A 25804-nucleotide genomic window follows, 5' to 3' on the forward strand; every position below is an offset into this window, starting at 1 on the left:
ATGTATGAAAATAGCTGCATAAATCTGTCCTTTTCCCCAGCCCTGGACTCCGATGGGGGCCAGAGGAAAACGATGCAAAAGAGAAATTGAATCCGATGAGCAAAATAAGGCAAACCCAACTCCTGCTTTTTGCCCACTGGCCCCTTTGGGTCTCTGGGGTTGGGGACACACAGGGGCCAGAGGCCGGCTGGCAGGGAGGGGTGGAGCATTCTGGGGGTGGGGTTAGGCCCGCTTTGGCATGGCCTTTCTCCTCCCCGGGCCTGTGCAGTGGAAGCGAGATGGAGGAAGCTGGACTGAGGCACTGAGTATATACATATATACATGGCTCCGCCACCTGCCCCATGGGGAGGGGGCTCAGGACAATCCAGTGCAAACTTTCCTTTCTGGGGAGGGAAGACATGATCAGGACAGCCAGTGTCAGCAAAGGGAACAGGCCCCTTTCTCCCCTCAGGGTCCCCTGTCCTGGGAGTGGGGAGGGCCAGAGAAGGGATTAGCATCTCGTGGTGAGAAACTTTGAGTAGAAAGGCGGACTAAGAGTCAAGAGTCCCAGGTCCAGTCCTGGCTCTGTGACTGACCACTTTGGCGAGCAACCTCCTCTCTGGGCCTCAGCTCCCCCTCCTATAAGAGGAAGGTGCCCATTCAGAGGACTCGTTCTCAAGGACTAATCTAGCTCTGACCTGCACGGAGTCTCTGATTCCATTCCAAGTGCCACAGTGTTAGCTCAGAGGAACAGAAGTCCGGGGCCTTTCCTATGCTGCCCCTGCCAGGACAGTGATCTGAGGGCCTCAGGGGGCCACTTCTTCCGACAGGATGAGCCAGGGCATCACTCCTTCTTCCCAGAGCCCAGTTTCCTGAGAAGGAGCTGCTTCCCTTTGGCGAAGAGACCCCGCACCTTCTCCCTTGTGCCCTGTGGCTCCCCCAGTCCAATCGTGGGGAGGCTGCCAGGGCCAGGGGCATAGGGCCAGCTTGGGGGCCCTGGGGGCCCTTGTGTTGAGCTGGTCCAGTCCTGGAACGTGAGAGAAAAGGGACAAGGTCAGGACCCAACTCCCTGCCCTAGCCCGACGCCCTCAGCCTACAGCCTTAGGTGCCTATAGCTTGCCCGCCCCACGTCACAGAGCCATGATCAAGAACCAGAGCCCCAGCACACCAGCACTGACCCCCCGCCCCAACAGAGCACAGGCCGGCGAATGAGCACAATAAGGCTGAGGAGGCACTAAGGCAGGAGTCCCACGGGACAGAGGCAGGGCCGGTTCTGCTTCTGTTCCCCTGGGACCTGGGCAAGGCCCTCCCCTTCTCTGGGTCTCCCTATGGGGTGCTGGGCTGACAGACCTCCAGAGTCCTTGGACCTGATCCCTCAGGAGGGGCACCCCAACTTCCCCCATGTCACCCCCACCCCATGAAGGGAGAGCAAGGACCAGGACCACTTGGAGGCAGCCGTGGCCCCCAGGGAAGGCGGTTCTGCAGCCTCACACACAAAGGAGCGTGCCCTCCAGCCCAGAGATGTGTGTCCCCGGGGCCGTCGGGGAAGCCAGTGCCCACCCCATGGGGAAGAGATCGGGACTCTTCTCTGAACGGCCCCTGGGAGGCTGCTGGGAGCCTGGGGCCAGAGACAGTCAGGTGTCACTCAGCACCCAGCACACGTATGGCGGCTGCCTGGCCCCTCTGTTAGCATCGCTCCCTTGCTCACTCTCTTAGCTCCATCTGCAGCTGTGAGTGTTCCCTCTGCCACAGGCCCAGCCAGGCAGTGCTGCCAGTGGCCTATGGACAGGGACTGGGCAAACAGGAGAGCCACCAGGACGTCTCCCCTAACCGCCTGTATCCCCACATTCTCACCACGATCTCCTGTGCCCGGCATACCCCCGGCACAGTCGGGTCATGCCAGCCGGCACATTCCCCACTCCCTCCCTCAAACCTCCGCTTGCCGCCAGAGCCTGGCAGTCTCCTGGCCAGAGCCAGCCATGGAGCCCAGACCAGAGGCAGGCTGCTGGCTGCCCAGCCCAGGGCCCAGTCCCACCAAAGGGCCTGCCCACCAAGAGGCCCGCTAGCACCTAGAGGTTACAGCATTGCCTGCCAACCAGCCAGGGCTGATGGCCGGCCAGGAGCCCTGGGCCCTTCCCGCGCCCTCCCGGGGCTCCTTCTACAACATGGGAGGGGGCAGGGGAGGGCACTGCTGGGGAAACAGAGAGGGTCTCCGAGCCACCGAGACAAACGGTGTGGGGCTATCTATGGATTCCAACTGTTTAAGGCCCCCGTTTATTCCCCTCAACAGAGGAAATTGAGAGTTGGAAGTAAAATCAGGCATCCGATCCCCTAGCAGGTCATGATGCAGAGGACGAGAGTGGGGAGACTATTATTACTGGTGGCCTTACATTGTCATCTTCCTGTCACCAATAATAATCAAAATATTATAATACGATCATCATATAATATGGTGCACTGAAGACTCGTAATACGGATGTCATGTAATATTCTACACGCCCTATGTGTTAAAGAATCTGAGGCGTCAGCTAATAGAGACATTATATACGAAGATGGCATGTAGCCCTATGACCGCTGGCACTGGCCGAAGGGGAGGGGATGATCCCGTACCCAATCTTGGCTGAGAGCAGGAGCCCCCATTCCCTGGAGGACAATGGAAAAGCCAGGTCAGCTCCAGCATGTGAGACAAAGGGGTGCCGTCTGATCATGGTCACGGGGGGGCACACGGACACAGGGGCCAGTCCCCCACTTACATGGTGCTCTCTCTACATATATCTATCTCCGTCTAGCACTGGACTCTTCTCTTCCTCGTTCTCTGAAGAACAGCGAACAAAGAGAGGACATGGGTTACGGACAAACCCACCAGTTCTCCGCCCAGTCACCAGGTCCCCGGGTCACAGGGGCTGGTCCTGCTTGGCATCGCCTTTGCCTTTGCCTTTGGAGTAAATGCAGATGGAAACCCAGGGTTTTCTTGTTCGGGCCTGGCCTCCTTACCCTCTCCCTGCCCCATGAGGCTGGAGCTTAACTGCACTCCCCCCACCCCGAGAATAGGCAGGCTCTAAGAATGAGAGCCCAGGAAGCTGGGCCTGGCCGGGCAACGGGCCTTCAAAGGCTCCTGGGGGACAGGGAGACCCAGCAGGATGGGCGATTCCCTGAAACCAGGGCTGAGGCTGGCCTGACATGTGGGTGCACAGGGGTTCTTTCACACAGGGCGTCCTCCCCTGCAGGGTCGCAGCCATCGACCCCTGCCGAGAGGGGCACCTGCTATGAGGGAGCTGGCCCTGGCTGGGCTCCCTCTGACGGTAGCTTGGCAACTCCAGCCTGGGCGCCAGGCTCACCTGCAGCATAGCCCCCGTGCCCCTCCCGCCCCCGCCCCCGCCCCTGCCCCAGCCCTGGCCCCACCAGCACAGCAGCAGAACAGGGACCCACTGCTGGGGTGGGAGCCCAGCCCCTCACTGACCTGACTCTCGGCCTGGGGTGTCCCAGGCTCCTTGTTTAAGCCCTCCGCCTCGGGCCCAGGGCTCTCCAGGAAGTTAGATGGAACCAGGCCCCTCTGTCCATTCAGTTCCCCCTGGAGAGGAGGTAACAGTGAGACAGATTAGGAAAGAGGCCTCAGCCCCACCCCCTTTACCTGGAAGCCCCTGGAGGAACAGTCTGGGGTCAACATCTCTGTCACAGAGGGGGCCTGTCCATGCCTCCGGGCACCTCTCAGAGGCCCTCGCTCTCCCCTTTCCAGCCCTTTCTGAAAGCGCTGGCAAGGTGTTCTCACATAGTAGAAGCCGTCATCGTCCATGCCCCCAAAAACAGTAATGACATCCCCTGCTCGGAAGGGCAGCTCTGCCTGTGGAGGGACCGAGAGGCAGGTGTCAGGCCCGGGGAGGCCGTGCCACCACCGACACTGGCTGGGCTCTACGTGAGGAGCCTTACCTCCACGTCCATGTTAGGGGAGCTCTCCCGGGGGTTGTAGTCGAACGCAGCCACCATGGAGTGGGCAGCTCTCAGGCTGGCAGAGGGGGCCAGCTGGGGGGGGCCTGCAGGGGGCGGGGAGAAGGCTCAGGACTCTCTCTAGACCCCCACACCCCACCCTATGTCTGCACTGGAGGCCTGCTGGCCCCCTATTCACCACCTCCCCCCCTAGTCTTAGCCCCTGAGGAGAGACTAGAGGGACAGCCCGCCCCACCCCTTTCCCCAGTCTCCCCTACACAGGGATGGCCTCTCACCTGCACAGTGCTGGGCACGACCTTCTGACTTGGCTGCAGAGAGAACATGCGCGTGAGCCACCACCACTCCCCCCACACCCCTGCTCAGGATGGTGCAGGGCGGGCAGGATGCTCAGCCTCACATAAGGGATGCAGGAGAAGGGTGCTCCGAGAGCACGTGAGCTCAGCCCTTTGATTTGGGTGGTGGACGAAGGCCCAGAAAAGGTGACTTCCTCCAGGTTGCACAGAACTTATAGTCAGGTGTTTTTTGGAACAGAGGTCGCAGCAAGCCATTCCCCATCCCCATTAGAATGCAGTACCCTCCTGGAGAAGGGATGGGTGTGGTGAAGGTCTGCCCTGATACCCTTTACCTGCTCAAAACTCCATGTGTCCCCCCAAGAGAGCGAGACACCACACCCCTACTCACCCTCACAGGCCCCCAGAGGAGAAGGGGGTCTTACCCACCTTTCTTGGAGCGGCGGGGCTTTGGGGGAGGCCCAGCTGAGCAGGCTGTGGAGCGCAGAAAGGGACCATTCCCTGATCCAGGAAGGCAAGTAGATATAAGAGAGGAACGGAGGCAGGGAATAGGACAGAGACTCTGGAGCCTCTCTTGGGGCCATTCCAGGGTCCCTGCCCACAAGTTTCTAAAGGGTATTCCTTTCCCACCTCAACCTCCAGGATCCAAAATACAAAGCCACCCCCTCGGTAGTGGGCCCCACTCCACGGGGCAAGCTCACTGCTGCGGCCACGCTGGCCGCAGTCTCTTCAGGGCCCCAATGGCTTTGCTAGACTCTTGATGAACGAGGTGTCCTGCTCCTCCAGACACACACGGTCTCCATACCCCAGACAGACAAAGCTCGGAGGGGGTGGAATTGGAGCTGGGGTGGCGGGGCTCGGCGGAGGGACAGCAGCAGGTCCTACCTGAGCCCTCAGTGAGAGCGCCCGGGGACAAGTAACCCCGCCGTAGTAGCTGCTGTCTTCCTGCGGGGCTGTCCACAGCCACCTCGGCCACCATGTTGCAGGGGATGTAGCCCGCCCTGCCCCCGGCTTCACCCCGGTAGAAGCCGTCAGCATCCTTTTCTCCAAACACCTGGAGGCAAAGACCAGCTGTTTCGGGAGGCCGGTTCAGCTTGCTCCCTGGGCCCGAGGCCCCAGCCCCACAGCACCGCACTTGGAAGTGCAGAACACTCTGCCTTTTGTGGGCCAAGAATAAGGATCAGAGAGATGAGAGAAGATAGCCTCTTCCGTATTTTCGTCGACCACTCCCTGCCCGTCCATTCCCCTGGCCCACCCCAGACTGGAGCTCCCCAACCTCAGAGCCACAGCAAAAGCCTTCAGTGAATACTTGGAAGCATGCCAGAAGTTGTGATGTTGCTAGCAGCAGCTATACTGGGCTATGTACCAGGCGGTTCAAGTGCCCCATGGGCATTGAATCACTTAAGCCTCAAAAAACCCTGTGAGGTAGACACTAACATTATCCCCATTTTACCAATGAGGAAACGGAGGCCCGGAGGAGTTGATCTGCTCAGGGTTCCGCAGCCAGAAGTGGCAGCCCCACTTTATCTGGCTCTAAAAGTCATGCTCTGGCTCGTACATTCTATGACACCGTGCAGGAAAGGAGGGAGGGAGGACCTGGAGAGAGTGTCACCTTCAGGATCTGGCCCTCCCGGAAGGGGAGCTCCTCTTCCCCGGCATCGGGGTTGGGTGACATGGACGCAGGGTCATAGTCAAACAGAGCCACAAAGACCCTGACAGGCAGGTCCTGGTAAGCCAGCACTTCTTCTGGGGGGCTCCTCAGAGGGGCTATGGAAAGTTGGGGGGAGACAGAGGGCACTGATAATGAGCTTCTGGGTTCGGAGAGCCCCTAACCCACCTAGCCCGGCCCCCACCAGCTGCTCACCCAGCTCCACGGTGCCTGGCCTGGGGGCCTGGGCCCTTCTGCGCAGGGGGCCCCTCCGCCCAGAGCCATCCTGCTCTCTGGGCTCCCCAATCTCTGTTGCCTGCAAAGAGAGGGCAACAGAAGGCAGAGATGTCACATCATCCCCCTGGCAGGCACCTCCGCAGAGGCAGGACCCCACACGTGCTCCCCAGCTCTGCCCCATCAGCAGAAGCAGCGCAGCAGAGCAGGGACACAACATTCCTTGCCTGGAGACTTCAGACACCCCCACAGGGGCAGGAGGGTGGAAGGGCAGGTGGGGAGGCCCCAGCTCCAGCCACCCTAGTAGATGTGTGCAGTAGAGGGGACTAAGGTGAGATCTTAGAGCCGACCGAGGAGCGTGTGAGAGGAGGCCCTCTTCTCAGCGTCAGGGTTGGGTGACGCTGGACATCACAGTCAATGTCCTAAGCAGAGGAACGGACCACCCTGCCCAAAGGCAGGGGGCTTGCTGGTGACAATTGGCAATAACAGAATATTGTGCGTCCCAGTTCCGATCAGCAGAAGCAACAAAGCAGTGGAATGTGGGTGGGAGGAGGCAGGTGTGGGAGCCCGGAGGCCCAGCCCCACCTCAGCTGATGAAGGCGGCAGCGTGGAATGGGAGCAGCTGGTGGGCAGCAAGCAGAGCCACCAGGCGGCAGCAGGCAGGGGGCTGCCCAGGGCGGGGGGCGCACACGGACCCGGGAGGCTGGCTCCTTGGCTCGGCCGGTCGCACTGCGGCCTCTCCGCTCTGGCTCCCCCTTCTCCCAGGCTGGGAGGTGTGCATAGGGGTTGGGGCCTGAATTGGCCTTCAGGGCCCCCCTGGGCTTTCCTGTGGATGCTGTGCCCCAGGCCTCCCCATCTCCAAGGGAGCAGGAGCTGGTGATGCTGACACCCCCACCGCCTGCCTCCTGTTCATCCTCAGAATCATATTCGATGCTGATTTCCAAGCACTTTGGGGAGAGGCAGCTGACCAGGCCAGATTCTGGGGTCTGGCCACGCAGGCACCTCTGGGAAGGGGCCGGCCGCCCTCTCCCGCCAGCCTCGGGTCCACCCCTGGTGCCCTCGCCCACAGGCGGGCTGCCCCTCTCCCGCATGGGGCCTGGTCGTCCAGAGGCCTGGGGCCCGCCGTTGCTGAGAAGGCGGCTGCAGTGTTCACGGGGATCTGGGGATCGCTTGCGGTTTGGGGGCTTCTCGGTGGAGCCACTTCCTCTCCTCCAGCTGCTTCCACCAACTAGTCCAGGCATGTCCTCCAGGTGGTCCCTGGCACTGGAGAGCTCAGGAGACAAGGGACATGGCCCAGGCCCTTGGGGTCGACTGCTGTCACAGCCCAGCCGCAGCAACATGGGCTCAGGTGGGCTGCGGTCTCGGGGAGAAGAGCCTGCCCCTGGCCTCTCCTCCTCCTCCTCCTCCTGCTCCTCCTCCTCCTCCTCGGGGATGCTGAAGAGCTTCTTGCTGCAGAACTGCTGGCGGGGCAGCTCCAGGATCTGCTCCAGGATCTCCTCATCACTGTCAGTCTCAGAGAAGGGCTCAGGCTGGGGCTGGGGCTGGGGCTGGGGCTGGGGAGGGGGAGGGCAGCAGGGAAGAGAGGTCCGTGGGAAGAGGAAAGAGCTGTGACCTTTGCCCTCAAATGAGGGCAGGGGTTGCAGGCAACCCCATAGCCTTCCCTCAGCTTCCTCCAAGAGGAAGGACCAGAGAGGGGACCCAACCCAAAGTCACATGATGCATCCGGGGCAGTGCCAGAGAAAGAATAAGGGAACACACCTAAGAAAGAGGCTACACAGGTACTCAGGCCCCTGAGTGACAGCAGCAGGCCGTGCCTGTAGTAGCAGAGAGGCCTCCCCACCCCTTCCCCTGCAGCTCCCAACACAAAGATCTCTGGTGGCCAGGGTGCTGCATCTGGTGCACTGGAGCGAGAAGGTACGGCACAGGGCTCCTCCTCCTCCCCTTTCTTCCAGGAGGGCAGAGGCCGGTCCTGAGCCACTGCCTATTCGCTGCTTCGGATAGGGCCCAGGCCACACACCTAGAATGTTGCTGGCACTCAGTGGCGGCTGAGCAGCAGCTGACACATGGGGTAGAGGCCCCTGGATCCCGAGGTCTAGGGCCCGCCAGCCCTTCCTCGTCCCGTTACCTTGGGCCCATTCTCGCTGAGGCTGTTGTCAGCAACCTGCTTCTGGAACGAGCGAATCCTGGAACCTGGCTCCTCTTCCTCCTCCTCTTCCTCCTCTTCTTGGATGTCTGACAGGTCTGAGTTCCGGCTGTGGTCTGCCAGGGAGTTCACCAGGCGGACCCCGAGCTCTGCCATGTCCTCCTTCTGCAAGACGGGAGACAGGAGGTGGGGGGGGTGCTGTGAGGGACTCGGGGTCGGGGGCACTCTGGCAGGGTCAGCCCCGGCCAGAATGAAAGGGGTCCCTTGGCAGAGGGAGAGGGCAATGTCCCAAATGGAGGTATAGATGATGGGGTTGGGGAAGAAGGAGACGGATGGGGGCTAAGGGGAAAGGGAAACCGGGGAAGGTAAAGTGGCAAAGAGACAGACACACAGCACAGCCCAGGACAGAGAACCTGCGGAGAGGCCGACCAGAGTCTGGCTGGCAGGAGACAAGGAGGCAGGCCCTGATTCTCTGAGGTGGCACCGTGTGTCCCTGACCCCGTACCTCAGCCCTGGGCCTCAGCCCAGTGTCCGTGTCTCCTCCGAGGCTGGCCTCAGCACAGGACCCTTTCTGGGCCAGGGAGGAAGCTGCAGAGCCCTCACTGGGTGCCAGGCAGGCCTCTCCCATGGTCCACTCGGCCTCCTCCTGGGCCAGCGAGGAAGCTGCAGAGCCAGGAGCCTTCTCACCCATGGCTGGCTTGTTGGACTTCCTATCCTCTGAGGCATCCAGCACAGCTGCCCGAGCCTCCTCCTGGAATGGGAGGCACTGGGGAAGGGCCCAAGCCCCAGGCCCTTCCCCCAGCCTCCACCTGTTCCCCCTGCCCCAGTAGGGTACCTGGGAGCAAGGTACTGAGGGCTCCTCCTGGGATCCTTTTGGGGCCTCTCTGGGAGGGCTTGCTGGTGGGCCTCCAGGGGGCTTTCGAGTTCCATGGGGCTCAGGACACCGGAGGGGAGAGCTGGGGTCCCCAGGCCCTGGGGAGGCTGGAGCAAGCGCTGGCCTGGCCTCTGAGCCTGGGCGTGGTGAGGAGGAGGGGCAGGAGACCCTGGCCGGCAGGCAGGCCGCAGCCAGGACTGGGGCAACGGGAGCTGGAATGGAGTCGGCCGACTCGCCATGGGGTGACATGGTGCGCACAGCCACCTCGCTGCACACCTGCAGCAGCTGCAGCTGAGACAAATCCACCAGCACGCTGCCTGCTGTGGGCGAGGCCACCTCCATGATCTGCAGGGTGGAGGGAGCACAGGACGGGAGAGGGAAGCTGAGATGGCCAAGTGTGAGGACACAGCAGCGACAACGGTGACTGGCATTTGCTGGGTGCTGTGCTAAGCCCTTGGCTTGCCTCACCTCATTTAACCTGCCCAGCCACAGGACTTCAGTGGTAGAGCGGTATTTTTGAATCCCAATGACCAAAACCCATTCTCTTAACCAATCTGCTGCCTAGTGCCCACATGCCAGGGTCTGGGCATCGCTGTGCTAGGCTGGGGGGACTAGGCCTCTGAGCATGGCAAGGAGAGACCCACATCCTACTCCCAGGGTACAGGGGAGGGGACAGAGCCCCTAGGCAATACCTTCTGCCCATCTGCGTAAATGGCATAGCCTGTGACCCGGACGCCATTGGAGGTGCCAACCGCATCAATTGTCACTGGGAGCCAGCTGATGACCAAGATTCCAGGGGAGGGTCCTGGCTCAATCTGCACATCCAGGGGGGCATCAGGTGGGCCTGGGAGAAGGGGACACAAGACCCAGTAGTACATGACACTCACCACCAGAGGCAGAGCCCAGCCCACTTTGCCACTTCCCTGAAAACACCAACAGCAACAGTCTCCTCTTTCGCTATCACCCATGGCCTAGCCTCCTGGGTACTAGAGATAGTCAACGCCCAAGCCTGCATACCTGCTGGGAGTGTCGTGAACTGCAGGGTGGCAGTCCGCTGCGCCGGCCGCTCCCAGCCTGGTTCCCAAGACCCTCCAGGTGGGAGCTGAGCCTCCACTCGGGCCTGATAGAGTGTACCAGGCCGCAGGTGGCAGAAGGTGGCCCAGTAGGTGCTGGGGCGGGCAGGGGGGCATTCCTCCCCATTGAGGTAGATGGCATGAGCCAAGTTGCTATTGCCGGGCACCCAGGTGATCTCAGCAGACGTGGCTGTCAGTCGATGGACCCGTAGCTGGCTAGGTACAACCCTGGCCTGGGCACCCATCGCCAAGCAACAGCGCAGAGGGTCAGAGCTGCCCCGGCTGGTGAGGGCCTGCACAGAGACGTGAAGGGACCCAGCCCGCAGGTCCAGGTTCTCAAGCACAGCCTTAGGGGGGGCCCCGGGTCCCAGGGTCTGACGCAGCTCCCCATTCACGCAGATGTGGTAGCCATGTAGCTCCACTCGCTCAGGAGGCGGCTCCCAGGCCAGCACCACGCTGTGGGCCAGCTGCTTGAGGACAGCCAGATGGCGGGGGTAAGGCACGGCAGGGGGCTCGCCCAGGCCCTCAGGTGTGGGGCTCAGACTGAGCTCCTCTCCTGCAGCCTCCTCTTCCTCCTCGGATTTGGGCTGACTTCGTCCCCCGACGCTCTGGCCCCCGCTACTGCTGCCACCCCCACCTCCGCTCAGGAAACTGAGTTCAGGGCCTGAACTGTGGGACAAATCGGCGAGCTCCGAAGGGAGGGAGGTCAGGAGGTCGTCGTCCGACAGGCGCTCTACAAAATTGGAAGGGACCAGGCCCCTTCGGCCATCCATGAGCTCCCCTGGCAGAAAGAGGGCAGGGAAGGGGGAGACAGAGAGAAGGTAGAGAAAAACAGGTCCAATAAACGCATTTAAGCAACGGTCATTGGGTGATCTTAAGCATTTGATTCAAATCAACGTTTACCTGTCAGCACTTCTAAAAGACAAGAGCAGTCAAGACCTGGATTAGGGAGTTCCTGTTCATTTTTGTAAGTGTGATAACAGTATTGCGGTTATATAAAACAGTGCTTTTTATTCTCCAGTGTATGTGAATCACCTGGAGATTCGTTAAAATGTGAATCATCTGGGGATTTGTTAAAATGCAGATTCTAATTCTGTTAGGTCTGGGTGGAGCTGAGATTCTGTGTTTCTAACTGATTCACAGATGACACCGATGCCAAAGGACGTAGGCGACTGTCTGAGCTCTGAGGAGGTGCTTGCCTAGGTACGTCTAGGAAAAGTGTCATGTCTCCAACCTGCTTTTCAATTGTTTTTCTTTTTTCACCTACATGAACAAAATGTGAACAACTGTTGGATCGAGGTGGTAAGCACTATTATTCTTTAATTCTTCTGTACATGTGACAAGTTTCACATTACACAGGCCTGAGGAGGGGGGACAGGGCCCCCGTCCCCCCACAACTTCCCTTTGAGGAAAACAGATAGTTTTGAAGGAAGAGAAAAGCACCACCTGGTCAGGGTAAGGGAAGGAATCTTTACAAACAAGAGACATAAGTGCCAGAGAAAAGAGCCTCCTGTGGGTTTTGGATGGGCTTGGGAGCAGGTCCGGGTCTGGGGGCATAATTGGCAGTTGGCCTAGACAGAGAGCAAAGGTAAGTCCTGATACCTTGTGCCAGTTCCCCTGAGCACTTGACAACAGACTATTGTAACATGTGCTCTTTGAGGGATGTCAAGGCAGGAAAAAATTGGACACAGAGCGTGTCATATCAAGCTAATCTGGGAGAAAGAAAAAGATCCTCAGGGAACGGACGAGCTAGTGACTGCTGAGCCTTCATGGGAGGCAGGGGAAGCAGAGGGTTGGTGTAGCAGGTCTGAACGGCAGGAAGGAGAGTTTCCCTAACACCTCTCTTTCTCCCAGGCCAGGGGGGAAAAAAGGTAAGGAAACTTGAAGAAGAAACAACAAGGACTTTCAACAAATTAGATCTTATAAGCACTGTAGTGGATTGAATAATGACCTCCAAAAATATGTCCATGTCGTAATCCCTGGATCCTGTGAATGTGACCTGAACTGGAAAAAGCATCTTTGACAATGGAATTAAGAACCTTGACATGAGATCATCCCAGATTATCTGAGTGGGTCCTAAATCCAGTGACAATCGTCCTTATAAGAGCCTCACAAAGGGAGACACTGAGAGATGAGAAGAGGAGGAGGCAATATCACGACAGATGCAGAGACTGGAGTGACATGGCCACAAGCCAAAGAACAACTGGAACCACCAGAAGCTGAAAGGGACAAGGAACAGGTTCTCCCCTTGAGTCTCCAGAGGGTGTACAGTCCTGCCAACAGCTTGATTTCAGATTTCTGGCCTCCAGAGTGAGAATACATTTCTGTTATTTGAGGCCACCCAGTTGGTGGTAATTTGTTATGGCAGCTCTAGGTAATTAGTATAAGCCCTAGCACAAACGGCTGTGACTTTAAAGGTAGGAGCCTTCACACTTAGCAGATCCGCCGCCCTGAAAGGCTGGTGCTGGAGTTAGGCACGTGCCCCCATGCTTGTGCCTCTGAGAGCAGTCCGGGTGGGCCTAGATGCCAACGAACTAAAGTGTGATGAGGAATATAGGATCCTGCATCCAGATGTCTACATGCCTTTCATTCTAACCCAGGCTGTGTAGTTCTAATTCTAGTAATTTGTGGTTGGTTAATATTTATGTTTTTGCTGCACCCCATCCAAAAAAAACGGTGTTAGCTTTTTTATTTTTCATAACAAAAAACCCTGGTGCCCAGCAGGGCCACCCTGGGGAGTCTCCTCTGCAGGTCCTGCCCTGTCACCCAGTCTCAGCAATGGGGTGTGTGCCTCAGTTGCCTGGCCACCCCATGGGCACTGGAGAACTGTCCTGAAGCCCCCCACCCCTGCCTGGGCCTTGACAGCTGCCTAGAACTTGCTAATGCCTTTTCCTGGGCTCTGAACCCTTCCTATACCCAACTGGAGTCCAGCATCAGATCTATGCTACACGCCTGACCTTGATGTCATTAGGGGGGAACACTGCCATACCCTGTCTGCCAGCACAAAAGTGAAATCAGCCAAATTCCCCATGTCACTGGCCGTGATGTGGACTGTGGTAGGCCCTGCCCTGCCCTGCTTGGGGCAGACCTGCAGTCAGGCCAGCTGCTCCCCTCCCCAGGATGCTTCTATTTCCTTTCTCCATAGGCTTCCAGGTCTCTGTGGCCTTTTAGGTGAGTCTGAAAAGTTATGATGAGCATGCGGGGAGAGGGTATGGATGGGTGGGGGTCTGTGGGAAGAGGAGCTTAAAAGCAGCGGAATGGACAGGAGGAGCTGGCGACATTCTTACCTTCAAAAAAGCCGTCCTCATCCATGTTGCCATAGATGTAGATGTACTCGCCAGCAGTAAGCGGAAGCTCTGCCTCTGGGTTCTCGTTGGGGCCCTCGAAGGGGTTGTAGCTGTTGGAGGAGGCACGAAGGAGGAGGACAGCGACTTACATCCTACCTCCACGGCCCGTCTCCTCTCCCCACTGCCCTGGGCCTTTACGGAGACTTGGCTTTCCACCATTAGCCAAGCGGAATGCTTACTGCACCCACCTCTGCCCTACGAGGTTAGGAGGACATGTCCAACTGGGATCCTTCTACCAACCCCATCGCCTCCAGATGCCTCTCTCTTCTTCGGCCCCTTCCTCCCACACACCCCAAATGCTGGGGAGATGGGGCACAGGGGTGAGAGGCCCACCTATAACGTGCTAGGAAGACCTGGATCCGGGCCCCTCCCCGGCTGCCCTCCGGCGCTGCTGGGGGTAGGGAGACGCTGTCTGCCTCCAGCTCCTCCACCTCACTGGCTGTATCCACCTGGGGGAAAGCAGGAAGGGTCAGTCCTCTCCAGGGCCCAGGGCCAATGGTGAAGCACGCAGATTTCCTGGCTGAGTCAGCGGAGGGCCCTCTGAGGAGGGAAAGTGGGCACACGGGGGACAGGGCCCGCAGCAGCGAGCCCGCTGTTTTCTAAATCAGCTCCTGGGCTAGCAGGTCCTAGTAAAGCCCAGCTGCCCTGGATAGAAGGAGTGGAGACAACGGGATCCCTCCCAGAGCCCTGACCTATACTCTACCAGCCCAGGAAATGACTACTTTCCCCATCAGAGAGTGGGCCAACCACAGTGGTTTGGGTGGGTGTCCAAAGGCAGTTTGCCTCCTTAAGGTAAAGACACAGCAAAGCATTAAAGCTATAAAGAGGTGAAAGCAAGGAGGCAGAAGGAGGTTCTAGGGCTCACCCTCCCAGGGTGTCCAAAGCAAGCACTACCACTCTGTCCCACAAGGGGGCAGTAGAAGCCCGGGGCCAGGTTTGACCATTTCCCACACTCTCCAACGGCGGGGCTGCTCCCGTTCTGCCCCCTCCACTTTCTGGAGTTGGGAAGGTACAGAGGTAGGAGGTGATTGGAAGGGTCTTGAGTGGTGTCCAAGAACTTGGAAATAATAATAGCTGCCACATTTAAGCACTTACTGTGTGCTCTGCACTAAGGGAGGCACTTCCCTTATATTTTTTCGTGTAATCCTCACAAGGAATTTACAAGGCAGGTTTTAACAGCTTCAAAATCCAAACGAAGAAACCAAACCTCAGAAAGGGTCCTGCCTAAAACAGGGCTGGGATCTGAATCCCAGAACCTGTTTTCTTTCTCATATACCCATCACTTCTGCCACAGACACTGTCATGAACAGTCTCATTATGTGGATCCTGGCGCCAAAGTGTCTCCCTCCACCCAGCCCAGGACTCCAGGGCTTCTCTGAGCCCCGCAGGGTTGGGCCTGGGTGGCCCCAAGGTAGGGCCTGCGTGCAAGGTGGCTCCACCTGAGTTCCCTCCTCACCCGGAGGAATCCACAGGCCCTTCTCTCCCAGGGCCTGGCTCCACTTCCCAATGTGGAGGCCCGCACGGACCAGCAGCCTTCCAACTCCTGGGGACCCCGGAGAGGTCAGGGCCCCCTCCCCTACCACTCTGCCAAGGCAGAGCCCGACCCCGGGCCCCCCCCCAGCACTGACCTCAGGCGTAGGGCACGACTTCGGGCTGTTGTGGATGGACTCAGAGCGAGAGGAGTTGGACAGAGACTCTGCCTTCCTGGCTGTCCTTCGGGCGACCCCAGCCAGGGTGGCAGGGGCAGGCTCAGAAAACTTTGGGGTGCAGCGTCCTGGGGATCCTGGCAGGAGGTCAAGGTCTGAAGAGAAGAGGGCATATGGGTGTAGGGTCCCCAAGGAGGGATCAGGGACCAAGGAGCGAGCTGCTTAGATTATAGGGGTCAAGCCCTCCATAGCTAGGTTTCTTTACAAGGAAGGAAATCTCTGAGGAAAATTTACTAAGAAGAAGTGGGGGAAATTTCCATGTATTACTTCACATGATCTTCAGAGCAGCTTGACAAGGCACACTGAGTTTTTCCTTTCTTACAGCTTAGGAAACCACAGTCCCGAGGTTCAGCAGCAAGTTCAGGATTACATGGAGTATTGAGTGAGTAGAGCTGGAACCACCAGATCTGACTGACACCTGGCTCCAACTCTTTACAGGCCCACGCTGCCTGCTAGTGAGACCTCCAGCCCAGCTCCCAGCCATGGCCACAGAGGTCTCATCGGAGGGAAGAAGCAGTGGTCTGAGATACCTGGGCCAGACTCCAGGACAGCCACTCCAGACCTGGCTCTAAGTTGCTGTGTGACTTTGGGCGAGCTGCTAGCCTTCTCTGACCCTGAACTATCTTATCTATACAAAATTCCCAAGCCTGGGAATTCCAGGCTAAGGTCACTGGGAAGTCCATCTTACCTTTGGGGCCGGATCCCCGGCAGGGCTGGGAAATAGAGCAGCAGCAGGGGGGTGGCGGGCGGTCCCCGAGGCCACCGCAGCCCAGGGCCGAGGTGAGCAGATCCAAGGGCCCAGGGTGCAGGCGGAAGGCCTGGAGCTCCTGTGCCAGGAGGCTGAAGCGCTCTGTTTGGTTGCGGCACTGCTCCTCAAGCTCTCGAACCCGGACCTGGGCCAAGACCCACCCTGAGCCTCCAGGCCCAGCCAGGCTGCCCAGTCCCGGCCTGGGTCATCTCCACACCGCCCCACACAGCGCTTCGGGCCGCAGCGCCCAGCCTCTAGGCCTGGGCACCAACCCCGGGCCTGGCCGCCCCATTGCCCTTAGCAGCGTCTGAGCTGAGGGTGAAGTGCCAGAGCTGTAGGGCATCATCAACCCTGTCCCTCCCCCAGAGCAGGGCTGGGGCCTGCCTCACACTCAGCTCACCCTCACGCCTGTGGCACTTCCTGCTTCTGGCTGCTTTCTAGGCCAAAAGGGATGCCTCCCACCCCCAGCACCGCCACCCATATCACCTCAGGAGTTTTCTCGGCCCAACTGCTTGTCACCCTCCCACAGTCAGTGACTCAAATCCCTGCCCTCAGAGAGGTTCCCAGAGAGCTAGGGACATTGGTGGCAAGAATGAGCCAGTTCTCAAGATGTTTTTGTCAGGTATCCCGAGAGTCCCAACTTCAGGGTCTCTCCCCTGGCCAGTATCCAGAGGACCATGCGTTACACTGGTGAGGAACTTGCTCATGGGCCGAGTGGCTGCGTGTTAAAGGAGGGAAGGCCCCCTGTGTGCCAGGTGCGGTCGGGGATGAGGAGATGGCCCACATGTCCTGTGGGAACCCCAGCCCATCTGCGGACCCTCAGTTCTGCTCCCAGTCACTCCCCTCTCTGCTGGACATGAGAGTTGGGGCCACTTGGACCTGAGGGAGGAGAGGCAGCTCAGTGGGCCTGAAGGGGAAAGGGATTCCCCAGGGCGGTGGGGGGTCAGGAGGCTGTACCTGCATGGAATCCAGGGTAGACTGTGGCAGGAAAGGAAAGCACAGAGGACAGATTAGACCTGAGACCTGTGGGTCTTTGCCCAGAGAGGGCAGTTGAGAGAGAGGGGCCCAAGTGGAACCCTCTGGTCAGCTCCCTGGACTGACTGAGCAGTTCCTAAATCGAAGGATGTTTCAAGGAGAAGGCAGCCTCTGGGGATGGGGGGGCAATTAGAGACTTGCCGCCAGACGCAGGAGCCCCTGCCTGGCTGTGCCATAGCCTGAGGAACGGGCTGATGGTGCAGAGGATGCTCCAGGCCCTTCCTGCAGCCCCACATTCCCCCCACAGTCCATTCCAGCTCTCTCTGAACGTCCCCTGCCTCCCCTCAAGCTGGTGTTACTGGCAGCCACCTCCAGGGACCTACCTCCAGCAGCTGCACTGCCCCTTCATGTTCCCTCTTGGCTTCTGCCTGGGCCTGCAGGTGGGAAGAGGCAAAATGCTGGAGGGGAAGGATGAGGAATGGGGGTGGGATATGGGGAGATGGAAGGGAGGGTAGGAAGGTGGAAAGGAGGGCAGAAAGAGGGGAGGGCAGGGGGAGAGGAAGCAGGAAGGGGGACTAGGAAGGAACAGGCTGTGCGCCCCCCCTCCCCAAACTCCACCCCGAGTCACACCTCAGGCCCGAGGCCACGGGCTCACGGGGAGGTGGGCCTGCTGCGGCTTCTCTCCTTCTGGGACATCACCCTCCTGCTTCTCTCCTGTCTCTCTGGATGCTCCTTCTCAGCCTCTTTCTCCCGCTCCCCTTTGAATGTTGGGGTGCTGCTGGGCCCACTTTATACTCTTCACTCTCTCCCAAGAGGCCCCTCTAGTCACATGGCTAGACACACTGATGACTCCAAAACCTTATCTGCAAGACCGAACTCCCCATGACTCCATACTCATAGATCTAACTATCTATGGACATCTTCGCTTGAATGTTTAACACACAACCCAGACTTGGCCAAAACAGAACCCAGACCTCAGGATTCCCAACCTCTCAGGTCTGTTGGTCCTTCATCCCTCACCTCCTAGGAAGTGAAAAGACCCATGCTTTACCAGGGTTAACTCAGCCAATGGGGACCAGCGTGGGGGCTGTCATTTCACGACTAGGACCCATGGACTCTTGCCGATTTCTATCTCCAAAATGTACTTCAAATCCACCCACTGTCCCCGCCTTCAACGCCTGCTCCCTGGTTCGGACGGCCGTCTCCGGGCGTTGCCAGGGCCCCAACGCCCGATGGCCCTGCTTCCATGCCTACTCCCCCAGCCCACCTTCCACAGCGCTGCCAACATCACCTTCTAAAATGGTGAAATCAGGTCATGCTGCTCCCTACTTGGGACCTTTCAACAGTTTCTAACCACTCAGAGGGCAAAATATCCAAATTTCTTCCACAATCTTTACATCGAAGTGCCCGAGGCGATCTGGCTTCTGCCTGCTCCTGCTGTTCTGTCCGAGCCATAACATTCTAGCCACTCCGGTCTGGGTCCCAACCTCTTCCCTGCCACAGGGCATTTGCACTTCTAGTCCCCTACCTGGAGTGCTCTTCAGCTGGCCCCTTCTTGACCTTGAGGTATTAAAATCTTCCCTGCTGACCTCTCTAAAGTAGCCCCTCATCCCATCCCAGTGACGCTGTCACATCAGCCTGTTCACTCCCGTCATCGTGCTCGTCAGCACTGTGCTTGGCAGTGCCTGGGATCATCTCAATCCCAGATCTCACCTGCTGATTGGTCAGGGACCTGGTCTTTGCCCGCCACTCTCCCCTCTCCCCCGGCACACAGCGGGTGCTCAGTAAATGCTCATTGGATGAGTGGATGACCAAGCTGGGGCCCAGCAGCCTGCCACCCTTCCATCACTCTTGCACCCTGGACATCCCATCCCCACCTGCTGCAGCCTCCGGACCTCCTCCTGCTTCTCCTGAAGGCTGAGCCGAGCCTGCTCATGCTCCACCTCCAGCTGCTGCCGCCTCTGGGCCACCTCCCGCATGTGCTGAAATACAAGACCCTGCGTCAAGGCCAGAACCCCTTACACCATTTCTGTAGAAGATCTGAGATGAGGGGGTCTCAGATACCGCGTGTTCCAGACACCCTCTGTCAGAAAGAGAACTAAGGCTAGAGAAGGGCCTGGCGGCTTCAGGACTGGGCCTCAGACTCCAGGGCTCCACAAAGCGCATAGTCTATTGTCCCACCTTCTCCCTGTGCTAGGAACCAGTACCCTCCCTTCCCCCGGTCCCCACTGATACAGCCCTCTCACCTTCAGCACCTGCTCCAGGCTCTCCAGCTTGCTCTGCAGGCCCTGGCTCTTTCGAAGGGCCGAATCCCTCTCCTGCGTCACCCCCAGGAGCTGGCCCCTCAACTCTGCATTCTCCCACTCCACCTGGAGGGGGGCGAGTGGCAGGGAGCAGGGTGTTGTGCCTTGTCAAGCCAGCTCCTTTACGGGGTGGGGAGGGGGGCACCCCTTCATAGCCCTGCCCATTTTGGGGTGCGGGGTGTGGAGGAGACAGCCCCTCGCCAGGAACCAGGGCTCTGGCAGGGTCCCAGGCTGCGCAGCGCCCAGGCAGAGTTGCTACCTGCTCCTTCTGCGTGGCTCTCCCACTGAGCCGAGAGTTCTCATCCACGAGGCGGGCATTCTCATTCTGGGCTTCTCTCAGCTGCAGTTCCTGAGAGACCAGAGGAGCTCTGAGGGGGGCAGGCTGGCACCCACATTCCTCCTCTCCCCATACAGAGGGCCCTGTCCCCCCAGACATAACCTTCCTCCCCAACCTGGCACCTGCATCTGCCAGGAAAGGAGAGCCCCCTCAGCACAGGAGGGAAAGCGTGTTCTTGAGGGCAAGAGGGACGAAAGCAGAGTGGAGGGGGAGCCCACGCCCTGGCTGGCCTGGGGGACGGGGGAGCTGGCTTCTGGGAGGCCCTCCAGAGCTCACCAGCTCCTCACATCGTCTCTGCTTTTTTCGGGCTTCCTGCTCCAGGCTCTCACATTTCTTCCGCTTCTTGCTAAGCTCTGACTCCTGTGGGGTCAGAACCGAGGGCTCCTCATGTGGGAAGACAGGGCTGCCCACAACAGGTCTCCTCCATCCCTTGACCTGGGACTTACCAGCTGCCGCACCCTCTGCCGTTTCTCTGGCTCCCCTAGGACGGCGGGTGGGTTTTCCACATCCTCCTGGGGAGTAGCCTGGAAATGCCCAGGGCAGGGGCCTGGCACCTGAGAACAAGGCCCCAAGGCAGCCTGCTCCCAGCCCAGCCTGTCCGTGGGACATTCCCACCCCATCTCACAGTTAGCAAAGAGATCCCTGCCCACGAAGGGGCAGGGCGGGGTGGGGGGAGCCCGTCTCCCTACCCCCTCCCATCACCTCCAGCTGAGGTGGAAGTGCAGAGGCTACACCCCTGTGTCTTCCAGACAAAGTGCTTTGAGATCCTGAGACCCATGTGTGCCCTGGGAGATGGGTCCCTTATCCAGGCCAAAGCTTTCCCTTTTTAGCTTCTTCCAGAAGCAGCCCTGTTTTGCACTCAATAACTGTCCTGGTGTCCTTCAGTGACTGGCAGAGAACTAGGCAGCCACCTGGGTCCCCGGGGTGCGGTGTTCCCAGACCATCCAAATCTGGGCTTGGCCTAGAGCAATGCACACCTGGCCAGGCCCTCCTAAAGCCTCCCCCAGTGCCCCCTGTAGCACCTCCCATTTATCTGTGCAAACCCTGGGCGAGGGCAGGTCTTGATGGAAGGTGCATCTCCCTCCCTGGGCCAGGCGGAGGGGCAAAATCTGAGCAAGAAGCACCGCACACCCTGAGGCCTTGGTCTCTATGGAGTCCCTTCTCCCACCCCACTTCCCAGAAAAAGGTGGACCTAGGTGCTGCCCAAGGAGAAAGGATGGAGAGTCGGACCTCTAAGTTCTGATCCGGAGTGGGGTCCCTAGCCTTCGCGACAGGGGCTGTCTAAGCCCGGCGCCCAGTGAGGGTCGCCCATACCTGGAGTCGGGGAGGATGCACCGCCACCCGCGGTAATCGGGGGCCAGGCCGGGTGGACCAGGCAGGCGCTGAAGGGGGCGTCCCTGCGCTACGGCGGCGGCGGGAGGCGGTGGCTCAAGCTGGGCCCCGGGCGGCTGCCAGGGCAACCAGGGATTTGCTGCCGGGCCGTACCACTGGCGGCGCGGCAGGGGCGGCAGGGAGGGCACCGCGGGGCGCTCGCCTGCTGCGGGGGCGGACCCCGAACTCCCAGGGGCGGGCACGGCGCAGGGACGAGCGCCGGGAGGCTGAAGCGGGCAAGACCCTACGGCTGGGCTCCGGAAAGCTCCCCAGCCCATTGAGCTCACGCCACCTCTGGGTCCTTCGGGCTCTGAGCACGAGTTTTAGGAGGAGATCCCGGAGGCGCTGCCCCCCATCTACACACACCCACACACCTGCCCTAGTGCCGGCGCTCACCTCTCCCGGTGCCCTGGAGGTGGGCGCTCCTGCCCTGATCCGGACAGTGGGGCCCGGCGGCCGGAGCGGCGAGGACGACTCCTGCTGGTTGCGCAGGGCGATCTGCCTCTGCAGCCGCAGTACCTCCCGCTGGGACTCGCGCAGCAGCCGGTCGAAGTCCCTCATGTGGAGCCACTGGGGACCCTCCTGGGTTGGGGCATAGGGAGGGGAGTTGGGCCTAAACCCCTTCCCGCCGCATGTGGTCCCCTTGCTAGAGGGAGTCCGATGCGCGGGAAGGTAACACATCCTCCCATGCACATGCCTTGGTCGCAGGTGTGTGCGTACATGCTTTGGCTAGCCCGTGTGCAGACATACACAGTAACTCATTTACGGAACACTCACGGTGTGCCTCGCACCGCGCTAAATGCCTTATGAGCATTGCTTCATGCAAGTGTTAGGTGTGTGTGTGGATTCATACAACCAGACCCACAGTCGTTCAGCCTGAAGCTGGAGCACAGGTCTGGGACTCAAGGCTCCGCCCCCTTCAGTTCAAGCTTCTCCCCGCTCCCACCTGGGCCGTTGCCAGGGGAACCTACTCCCCAGCAGCCTCCACCTTCCCGCTTTATTTGCATCTCATTAACATCTCGGTCCAAGTCCTACAAGCCAGGCAGGTGGCCCAGTGTAGGGGTGAGCTGGATGGGGTGACCAGAGCTTCCTCGCACCTTGCCGGCCAGGATGAGTCTGGCCTGCAGCTCCCTGCACTCCCGCTGCAAAGCGGCTATCTGCTTGTCCTTGGCCAGCAGGGCGCTGGCTATCTCACTGAGGTCCCGGGTTCGCTGGCGGGCCAGGGCCTTCCGGCACAACTCCAAGCTGGCCCCTGGATGGGGCACAGGGGCACTCACCTGGCCGTAGAAGGGACAAAACCAATGGTCATCTGAGGGCTGGGGCGCTTCTCCCACTCCCAGCTCCTCCCAAAGGAGGGGTTTGGATGAAAATCTAGAAGCGGGGCCTCCTGCTTTTACCCTGAGTCTGGGGCCTCAGGAGACCAATAGCCTCATTTGACCCCCGCTCCCAGCAATCCCCAAGCAGGACTGATAGGGTTAACCCTGCATCCTAATTTAAGCCCAAAAGATGCTGCTAATTTAGGGCTGCCACTGCCATGGGTCTTCATCCCTGCCCCCACGGGCTCTGTACCCAGAGATGAGCTCAGTGGGAGGCTGTAGCCAGCACCAGCACGTGGTCATCCAGAATCCTGCCCTCTGCCTGCCCAGAAGCTCCCCGCCCAGCCCTTCCCTCCCTCCTGTAGCTCCAGAAATCCTCAGCCTCCTAACCAGGCCAGCCCGCGTTTGCCCTTCCTGCACTTTGGCCCCCGAGTTCCTGCTTTCCTGGGGACTATGAGTCCATGACTCCCAAACCCCACCTGTCAGGCCCAGCCCTGGCTTCCCTCTTTTCCTGGTCACACAGCCTTCATCCAGTGGCCTCCAGTCCTCACCACCTTCAGGTTAGTCTCCTGCAGCTTCCGGGCCCTCTCCTCCAGGCGCTTGGCGATGACCGCCAGCTCAGCGTTCTTTCGCTTCAGCCTCCGAACTTTCTCCTCTGTCTCCGGGAAGCTGCTCTTCCTCTGACAAGGGGTCAGCCAGAATAGGGGCATGTGGGAAGCACCCCGCAGCCCCGCTCCTAACTGCCCAGGCCTTGGGCAAGAGCCCTGGGCTCAGAGTGGGGTCCTTGGCAACTCTAGATAAGGGTTCGCCCTCTCTGGGTCAGGGGTCATGTCACCTCCATGTAGCCCCCACTGGAAGAGATATGCGTGGGGTGAGGAGCAGGACAATGAGGCAGAGGGGCAGAGTGTCCGAGCCTGCCTGCCCCCGGCTCCAACCAGGACCCAGGACTCGCCTTCCCAGCCTCACCAGCATCTGGTTTTCCTCCTTGAGGGTGGCACAGCGCTGCTGCAGCTCCCCTAGGGCCCTCAGCAGCTCCCGCTTGGGCCTGTCCCCGAAGCCCGTGTCCAGCTTGCCCTGGATGGGAAAGGACACGGGGCCTCAGGAACCCAGCCTCCCCAGTCAGAGCTCTCTCTCCATGGTCCAAGGAGATACGGAGATGAGAAGATTCTCCCCACATCCCAGGCTTTTGGAGTGCAGCACAGGAGGTCCAGGAAAGGGAGCTAGCCGGTCCTCCCTGCCCACACTATCACCCCCAACCCTGGGGCCCTCTCTGGGGCCCCAGTTCTTCCCATCCTTGCTCATCTCCTCCTGGAAAATGCCAGCTTGAGCTCCCATCCCCACTGCTCCAGGCTCCCCGGCCCCTGAGTCTCCTCCCCCAAAAGCCTGCTCCCTCCATCTTCTACAGGAGACCGCTCACACCCATCCCAAACCTTGTCGTCCCTCGCTCAGCCCATCACTGAGCCCCCTCCCCTGAGCCTGCTTCCTCTGCACTCTGATTCCACCACATACCCCCACACAGCCCAGTATCCTCCAGCCCCCAAGGACAGAGCCTCACAGAGGAGGAGACACAGATAGACAGACTGTCAGAGAGAGACTAACAGAGGGAAGGGGTAGGGGCAGGGCCAGATGTAGACAGACGGGCAGAGAGTCAGGACAGACAGATGGCAAAAAATGGAGCCACTGAGGTTCCTGCCCAAAGAAGGAAGGACAGGGAGTCACAGAATTGGACTCACAGGCAGAGAGACAGGCCAGGAGAGGAGAGATGGGCAGCAGGGCTGGATGTCACGCCTCAGCTGGAGGGCCTGCTGGGAGCCCCCCGCCTCCCAGACCAAGCCCTCCACCGCTCCCTTACCTTATGGAAAGCCTCCACCTCCTCGTCCTCCAGCCTCGGGCAGCTGGGTCCAGAGCTCTCTGCTTGCTGCCCCAGGCTTGGCAGCCCAGTTTCTGTTCCTTCGGGGTGAATGTCCCCTACAGCCCCGGAGCTCTGGGCTCCCTCGGGCTCGAAGCTCTCCAAAGCCCTCAGTTCTCCAACCTGCAGAGCTGCCGGAGTGATGGCAACACTTGGGGCTGCACCCCCAGGCTCGCCCCCTTGGCCTGGAGTCCAGCTCTGCCAGGTGGGGAGCGCCCATGGCTCCATGGCTCCCGGGTCCCCCTGCCGTGGGAGGGTTGTCAGTTGCTCCATGGTACTGCCAAGAGGCCCCAGGACCCGGGCCGGGGGACATCACCCAGCGAAGTGGAGGGGTTGGTGAGGGTCATGCCAGGCCAGACCCTTTCCTCTCTGAGCTTTTGGCTTCACCGGGGCTCCATCCAAGGTTGGCTGAGTTCTTCCTCTCCCACAAAGGAGGCTGTGGGAGTCGGGGCTGCCACAGCTAGAGGTGGGGCTATGCGAGCTATGTCTGTCCGTGACTGTGTGTGTGCAAGGGTGTCCCCGTGGGGGCTGGGACGATGTGCAGAGGCCACCGACAGCGGAGCCTGGGTGAGGGCGTGTGTGTGTCTCCAGGTCTATCTGTTCAGGTCAGCACTGGCTTATGCGTGTTTGGAGGATGGTGCCCCTACTTGTGTGCGTTGGAGGGTAGTGATTCTGGGTGTCACTGTCTGTGCCTGTTTCAGAGTTACCAGTTGTTTCTGTGTGCGTGTGGGTGTCTGTATTGCAGGGCTGTGGCAGCGTGTGATGCTGTCACTGGTTGTATCTGAGCATCTCAGTGTTGTGCAGCTGTGTGCATCGGTGTCATTGTGTGTCCGTCAGCGCCTGTGAGTCTGGCCATCCATCACGACCCCTCATCCTGGCCGGGGGCCGCAGGCTGCCAGGGTGATCCCCAATGGTCCGATGTGGTCCTTTATCTTCTGCTCCGCTCTCCGCTGCTGCTCGCTGGCTGGATAGCTTGCTGGGCGGCTGAGGCTGGTCCTAAGGAGGCCTGGGTCGGTGGGCTGCTTGCCTCATAGTCTCTGTCCCCGCTGGCCTCAGCTCTGGGGACTGCAGGGGTCTCCTACAGTCCCGGAACCCCGAGATTGTGGGTGCAGAGGAGGCTGAGCCTTAGAATCTGGGGGGTGAGCAGGGGAGAGTCAGCCCTCCCCTCCCCTCCCCCTCCTCTCCTGCCCACCAATAGGAAGTCAGCTGCTGGTTTCCATGGTGATGGCGCTGGACTGGTGGGCTGGACCGGCAGGCTGGGTCGGGACAGAGGGAAGAGCAGGTTCCTCACTGGATCCTGGCCCAATGCCCCTTACATGTGGCCTCCCACACCCCTCCATACCTTCTGGGGTACAGAGGCAAGGGGGCTGCAGGTGGTCCTCCTCACATCAGCCCCAGCCCAACACTGTAGAGACAGAGACAGGAGGTGGTATGACAGACGGCGAGCCAGCCACGGAGAAGGGCAGGGATAGAAAAAATGGGATTTGAGATGAAACAAAGAGAAACAGAAATTAAGAAAATGAAAACAGGAAGACAGAAGCAAAGAGAAAGAGGTAGAAATAGGCTGACAGAATCACTACAGCTTCTTCCTGGCAGAGTGCATTTT

At 59.7% G+C, this 25804-nt stretch overlaps 1 protein-coding gene across 1 annotated transcript; it reads right to left on the minus strand.

Annotated features, from left to right (window-relative positions):
• TSPOAP1 (TSPO associated protein 1) lies at nucleotides 1-24942 on the minus strand. The gene is made up of 31 exons (XM_054585543.1): nucleotides 24142-24942; nucleotides 23256-23363; nucleotides 22841-22969; nucleotides 22071-22250; nucleotides 21370-21555; nucleotides 20049-20126; nucleotides 19879-19962; nucleotides 19525-19614; nucleotides 19209-19331; nucleotides 18840-18944; nucleotides 17346-17396; nucleotides 16945-16965; nucleotides 15928-16132; nucleotides 15162-15334; nucleotides 13867-13982; nucleotides 13474-13583; nucleotides 10131-10967; nucleotides 9806-9957; nucleotides 9075-9458; nucleotides 8745-8990; nucleotides 8222-8404; nucleotides 6792-7649; nucleotides 6079-6178; nucleotides 5827-5981; nucleotides 5100-5268; nucleotides 4644-4715; nucleotides 4200-4232; nucleotides 3907-4010; nucleotides 3749-3820; nucleotides 3440-3550; nucleotides 1-1006 (listed from the first exon to the last, which is right to left on the minus strand). The coding sequence occupies exons 1-31, from the start codon at nucleotides 24469-24471 to the stop codon at nucleotides 824-826; spliced, it is 5748 nt and encodes a 1915-aa protein (XP_054441518.1). The 5' UTR covers nucleotides 24472-24942; the 3' UTR covers nucleotides 1-823.
• Between the last annotated feature and the right edge of the window lie 862 nt (nucleotides 24943-25804).

The sequence above is a fragment of the Pteronotus mesoamericanus genome, unplaced genomic scaffold (genome assembly GCF_021234165.1).
Source record: "Pteronotus mesoamericanus isolate MK-2021 breed Mesoamerican mustached bat unplaced genomic scaffold, CSHL_Meso_final contig_84, whole genome shotgun sequence".
NCBI lineage: Eukaryota > Metazoa > Chordata > Mammalia > Chiroptera > Mormoopidae > Pteronotus > Pteronotus mesoamericanus.

What these genes read in the sequence shown, in the direction of transcription:
- TSPOAP1 (XM_054585543.1), bottom strand. Translation starts at nt 24,471, where the DNA reads ATGGAGCAACTGACAACCCTCCCACGGCAGGGGGACCCGGGAGCCATG. An exon ending in GACTCATCCTGGCCGGCAAG is followed by an intron (nt 21,556 to 22,070) that starts GTGCGAGGAAGC and finishes GCCCCAACCCAG; the next exon opens with GAGGGTCCCCAGTGGCTCCA. An exon ending in GGCTGAGGCCCAGGGCTGAG is followed by an intron (nt 8,405 to 8,744) that starts GTACGGGGTCAG and finishes CCCGTCTTGCAG; the next exon opens with AAGGAGGACATGGCAGAGCT.